This window comes from Morone saxatilis, unplaced genomic scaffold (assembly GCF_004916995.1).
Source record: "Morone saxatilis isolate NCDOM2014 unplaced genomic scaffold, NCSU_SB_2.0 Contig2, whole genome shotgun sequence".
Lineage (NCBI taxonomy): Eukaryota > Metazoa > Chordata > Actinopteri > Moronidae > Morone > Morone saxatilis.
The window spans coordinates 25,099,157-25,105,447 of record NW_023339762.1 but is presented as its reverse complement, the minus strand read 5'-3'; the positions used below and the strand labels follow the sequence as shown (position 1 = coordinate 25,105,447).

General features: G+C 40.0%; 1 protein-coding gene across 1 annotated transcript in view; it reads left to right on the top strand.

The window, feature by feature from the left end:
* tgm2l (transglutaminase 2, like) overlaps window positions 1-6,291 on the top strand; it is an 8,788-nt gene that overhangs the window by 480 nt on the left and 2,017 nt on the right. Inside the window, exons 2-10 of the mRNA XM_035665247.1 lie at window positions 1,376-1,546; window positions 1,862-2,092; window positions 2,792-2,910; window positions 3,567-3,695; window positions 3,958-4,135; window positions 4,900-5,041; window positions 5,124-5,227; window positions 5,506-5,648; window positions 5,737-5,836. Coding sequence (XP_035521140.1) covers window positions 1,376-1,546; window positions 1,862-2,092; window positions 2,792-2,910; window positions 3,567-3,695; window positions 3,958-4,135; window positions 4,900-5,041; window positions 5,124-5,227; window positions 5,506-5,648; window positions 5,737-5,836 — 1,317 coding nt within the window. The remainder of the gene's footprint in view (window positions 1-1,375; window positions 1,547-1,861; window positions 2,093-2,791; window positions 2,911-3,566; window positions 3,696-3,957; window positions 4,136-4,899; window positions 5,042-5,123; window positions 5,228-5,505; window positions 5,649-5,736; window positions 5,837-6,291) is intronic.

Sequence of the window (6,291 nt, the reverse complement as noted above, 5' to 3'; positions counted from 1 at the left end):
AGCTTTAGCATAAAGACTGGACACAGAGGGAAACAACTACACTGCAGTCGAACAGTCCAAAAAAATTACATTTCCTAAACACTTTTCATTTGACATCTGTGGAAAACGTCTTGGGGTCAAGGAAAGATGTGAAGGAAAATTCATAAGGACTTAGGAAAAGAGAGAATCTGAGTGCACTTACACTGGGCTTTTTCTTTGAAACCATCTAACAGATGGAAGAGAACTGTGAAACTTAATGCCGTACAATTCAAGTAAGGTTTTCTGTCCAAAACAAAATCGCATCTCCTAAGAAATTATGTTTTCAGTTGGTAAACAGGGAACATTTAAGGAGGTTAAGGGACTGAGCAAGTAAATTATATCCAGATATAAATGTATAAAGTTTGTAGGCATGGGTGCTTTTGACCCTTTTTATACATTTAAGTACAGAAAATGTATCTTTCTATTTATGTGTATTTATTTTAGTATTTTGTTATGAAGAGGATATTGTAAACTACAAATCCATTACTCTTGTTCTTCAAGATTACGCCTAAGTGAATAGTTTTGTACAAAAAGGAAATCTATATTTATGGATTTGGATTCCCATAACTTTGTGGACCGTGTCACAAGCATAAAATAGGTGCTATGTTGTTTCTACATTTACATGAGTCTGCAGTCGTGAAACTACTGTGGTTTTGCTTTAAATGTTTGTGGCGCAAAGAATTCTTTTGGTAAAGGATGGTCAACTGAATCCTGTGCTAAAGGAGATAAAAAAGGAAGAATTTGACCAGCTCTTATCATGGCTGCCACTTAAAAACTTCTGGGTCATTTCACGCAGTTAGAAACCTTCCTAAGCAAAAAAGACTATTCGATTGCAGCCCTACTCTGTCCAAAGGTAACAAAATATGCACACCAGCACCTCTGAAGCTCACTATAACAGCATATGATTGACATATGAGAGCATACAATTGGAATGAACCCTGTGAAACCATAACTTTGGATTTTGACCCTTTTATGCACAGATTAAAAAATTAGATGGTAATAAGTGAACTGTAGATGTTTTGGTTGGCAGACTAGCTGATACCTCCTCTTTCCAGTCTTTATGCTAAGCATCACCTGGCTGTAGCTTTATGTTTACTGTATATGAGTTGTTTTGATCTTCTCATTTAACACTTGACATGAAAGCCAACTTTTTCCCAAAAACTATTCCTCTAAAGAGACTCGAGGACGATAACTGGATCATCAGGCTCAACTTGTGACCTGTGACCACAATGCAGCTCTCTGTAAACTCTGAGTAAGGTCACAACTTAAAGGACCAGTGTGTTGGATTCAGTGGCATCTTGCAGCTCCCTCGATTCACCCCATTCACACTAATTGTTGTCTCTCTCCATCCCGTTAGGTTTGATTATTGACGTGGATCTGAGAAGTCATGAAAACAACTTGGCTCACCGCACCAGGGAGATTGATCGGGAGCGCCTGATTGTCCGCAGGGGTCAACCCTTCTCCATAACCTTGCAGTTTTCTGACTCTCTGCCCCCCAAACACCACCTGGAGCTGGTCCTGCACCTTGGTGAGTACAGCCTGACCTGGACTGTACAGTTTATGGTCTGATGCAACTTTGCTTTGCTGATCCAAAGTAGACTATTTATTAGACCATTTAATGTTCAATTATGTCTCTGTACTCACATTCTGGAAAAAAAAAAGCAAGAAGACATTAAATGCAAAACTAAGTCTGCTTCTCTGACTTTAAATAACTAGATTCACTATTACCTTTATTGCCATGAATCATCCACTTAATTCATAGTAGAAAAATGGATGGATATTTTCTGATGCTGACTTTGAGAAAATTAACTGATGGTCCAACAATCCCTTTTATAAATTCTAGGTAAGAGAGAGGAGGTGGTGATCAAGGTTCAGAAGGAGCGTGGGGCCGAAGACAAGTGGTGGTTTACCCAGCAGGGAGCACAGGATGAAGTGCTGCTGACTCTGCACAGTCCAGCAGACGCCATCATTGGCCACTATCGCCTGGCTGTGTTGATGATGTCGCCCGACGGACACATTGTAGAGGAGGCGGACAAAGCTAGGTTCCACCTGCTCTATAACCCGTGGTGTAAAGGTAAAGCTAAGCACTCTCTCTCTCTCTTACACGTCTGCTTTCTCCAACTGCATTCACATTCTGCAGCTTTTTTAAAAATGATTTATAGTTTATTGTTTTCATTTGGATGTATTGCAACCACATATGTCAGAATCTAATTGACATTGAGCAAAAAGGAAATGAAAAGGTTCAAAAATACGTCTGTGACACCAACAAACAATAGAAAAAATACATAAAATAAAATACATGAAAAACATGAATGTTAACAAAGTGTTACTGCAGCTTCTAAACTTTATCATGCAGCTCCAGATATTTTTAGTTTGCAGTCAGTGTCACAAACATGTCTCTTGATCAGCAAAAGCAAAACCATAAACAACCCAGATGTGTTTTCTCTATGTCTGGTGCCCCCATGACAAAGATATTAGCAGGTCGCCGTCACCACATATCAGCCTGACTGAGCATTTATGACACCATTGTCACTCTGAGACAGCAGTTTTCCACAAGCATCGTCAACACACCAAATGATGGGATTTCTCCCAGAACAACAGAGTCATGTTTTAAAATTGAGACCCTCGTATTCAGATTTGATGATCAGCTGCTTCTGTTTCTGTGAATGTATCACTCAGTTTATAGTTTTTCCAACTTGAACATTTGAATCTGTGTTAAATGTTAATGTTTTGACATGAGGACATACTCACGGTCTTCTGTGTGTGTTTGTAGATGATGTGGTGTACCTCCCTGATGAAAGTCTACTCCAGGAGTATGTAATGAATGAAGATGGAATCATTTACATGGGGTCCTGGGATTACATCAGAAGTATTCCCTGGAATTATGGACAGGTAACACACACACATACACATTGTGTGAGTGGGTTGAGTACGTGTGTGTCTGTCAGGCCGGTAGGTGGCCTGTGTGAATTGTCGCAGCAGTGTGACAGCGGAGACTCGGAGGCTTTGGCTGCATCAGGAAATCTGTTTGTTGGACGGAGGAAAACTTGTGGACGGGAGGTGTGAGAATGTAACCAAACCGCACAAACAAGGGCTTGTCCCTTCACAGCTCGCTGGGAGGACACACAGATAGATGGCAGATAGACAGACAGGCATGGGCACTGGCAGTAGGCCTACAGTCTAAAACCTGGTATAATGAAAAACATTAAATTAACTCTTTTATCAGTTTTATCTGCTTAAAAGTTATCAAGTTTGTGTAAAATGCTGTTAATAACTTGTTTAAAAGGCTATAAATTATCATGGCCATTTAAATTAATGCAAAAATCATGATTGTCATGCATTTAGCATTTAGTATGACATCATTATATAGAGAGATTTTCTCTCTCCTAACTCTGAGTGACTTCCAGCGTGTAACAGGCACACACAGACTGATTGGAAATCTTCTGTGCAAAAGGTTGAGAAGCCTCTCTTGTTCAACAACCAGCCTTTTTGTCTCTTTGTTCCTCTCACATGTTTTCTGTCTCTCTCTCTCTCTCTCTCTCTCTCAGTTTGAGGACTATGTGATGGACATCTGTTTTGAAGTCTTGGACAACTCTAAGGATGCCCTGAAAAACTCTCAGATGGACATTGAGCGCAGATCGGACCCTGTCTACGTCAGCAGGATGATCACTGCGATGGTGACGATCTCTTTTACTGGCTGCTGAAATAACAATACATTTAGTTTTCTCTGCTAACACATATGATTCTTTAGAGATCCAACCAATATGCACTTCATTCAGGCTTTAATGTTGTAAACACCTCTCCAAAAATATACCCTGAAAACAGAACAGAAAAGAATTGTCTTCATCACTACAAACGTAATATCCTATGCACAAATGGCCTTGCAGTGATTCACAGCTTTAAAGATGTCTTCCCCACATGTCTTCTCCACCTGTCCAGGTGAACTCTAACGGTGACAGGGGTGTGTTGTGGGGCAAGTGGGAGGAGCCGTACTCAGACGGAGTCGCACCTTACCGATGGACAGGCAGCGTGCCGATCCTCCAACAGTGGAGCAAGGCCGGGGTGAGGGCGGTCAAATATGGCCAGTGCTGGGTGTTTGCTGCTGTCGCCTGCACAGGTGAGGCTGTCACAGACTTCACTGCTGCATGATTCAAGGAATGTGTAATAGATAGTTCTGAAGATAAAAAATAATTGCTACTAACTGTTTAAGGCATGTTTTAAAGCATTTGGGGAAATATGTTTATTTGCTTTATTTGAGACAGAGACAGTCCCTTCAGGATTTCGCAGGCTTTTGGGAGGCATTGTTGCAGACTAAAATGTCTGATTTCATGGAAGCTTTTCTAAAAAATTACAATTTTGTAATGTTTTTAGGAATGTTTTTTTGCAAACATAGTTGTAATTATTATATTTTTTTATATGTAGTTCATTATAAATCAAAGACAACTTGTTCCAGTGAGAATAAAGTCATGTCTGCATTGTGACAACTAGAAACAAGGAAGTGAGTTTGGTAACATATGGCTCAAAGTTTTGTGCAGGAAAGTAGAGCTTTGATTCTCTACCCGAACCGATTAGACTAGATTAGAAAAGGATTTAATATTTTATCAGTAAAGCACGAGAGATTTGTTATTCAGTTATTTTGATAATTATATGCACTATATTATATTCACAGTGTAGTTTATGTTAGCCTGTAAAATTTGGGGTTCTAGCTCAGAAAATACTATTTTTTTTGGCCCGGAAATTCCAATGATTGGTCAAATAATTAGCAAAAAAGTAGCTGTGATTGGACAAAATTGTAGCCAGAGCCAAATATAAAAAAGGAAAGGAAAGTAGGTGGGAAGAAGAGAATCAATTGTCCCAGTCTGACGTGTGTTTTCTTCACAGTGCTGCGCTGTCTGGGAGTCCCAACGCGCCTCATCACAAACTTCAATTCAGCCCACGATGTCGATGGAAACCTCTCTTTAGACGTCCTGCTGAACGAAAGACTGGAGAGCTATGACAGCAGAGCCAGAAAAGACAGTAGCTGGTAGGGAACACACACACACACACACACACACACACAGTAAAAGACATTATATCCTGTAATATAATAAATTATCTCCTTTTAGGAACTTCCACTGTTGGGTCGAGTCCTGGATGACGAGAGATGACCTCCCAAAAGGAAATGATGGCTGGCAGGTTTTGGACCCCACCCCTCAAGAACTGAGTGATGGTACATTCCTAATTTTTAAATCTTTGTTTATCCCCTCTCTCTCTTCTACTAATCTGTTTACTACAAGACATTTCTTACCTAATCTAACTTGAAAAACTAAAAACTGTCTTTGGTATCATATAATTGTGACATTTCAGATTCAAACCTGGTTGGTATTTCCTACCGACCTGATAATCCAACTAAATTGCCATTGTGAAAACATCAGAGGCTTGTTTCCTGTCACTAAATATGTCCTAGTGCAGAAAATGCTCTAAAGAAATTCAACTTTTGCTCTTCAGGTGAGTTTTGCTGTGGTCCGTGTCCAGTGACGGCCATCAAGGAGGGGATTCTGGGAGTAAAGTATGACGCTCCATTTGTATTCGCTGAGGTGAACGCTGACATCATCAACTGGATCGTCCACCAAGACGGCAGACGGGAGAAGGTGATCAACAGTTGTTCCGATTGTCTTTCTCATGTTTGCTCCAGTAAAAAAGCAGCAATGACGGTGACAATGGTTATTATTGTTGCAGCTCAGAGTGGACCAGGCGAGTGTGGGCAGGAACATCAGCACCAAAAGTGTTTACGGTGACACCAGAGAAGATGTCACTCTACACTACAAATATCCTGAAGGTTAGTACTTACAAAGCCTTACTGACTATAATCACATCTATTTAGTTCACCCCCACTAGGGATCACAAAAGCTTTACTGGAGGTCGCAAGGCCTTCTTGAATTTGAAGGGGAAAATATACACAGTAGGCCTGCAGTGTATCTCAGCATTTTGTTAATTTCTGTGAGAATTCAAACTAAATGAAATTGTAATTTTTGTAAGTTTAGATTATTATTTAAGATGTTGAGTATCATTCCCAGAGTCCCAAAGCATCTGTATTTGATGCCTTGGGAATAAGACTCAATAATCAACAATGTTTCTTGGCTCTGATTGGTTGTTTTGGTTCAGTCCTGGTGGATTCTTGTAAATGCCATTAGGAGAGCTAGAATGAACCAGAGGAACTGAATTTTTCCACAGATTATCTGTTTTATGTATTACTGTCCTGATATAGTGAAAGTTACAGCAAATATGACAAAA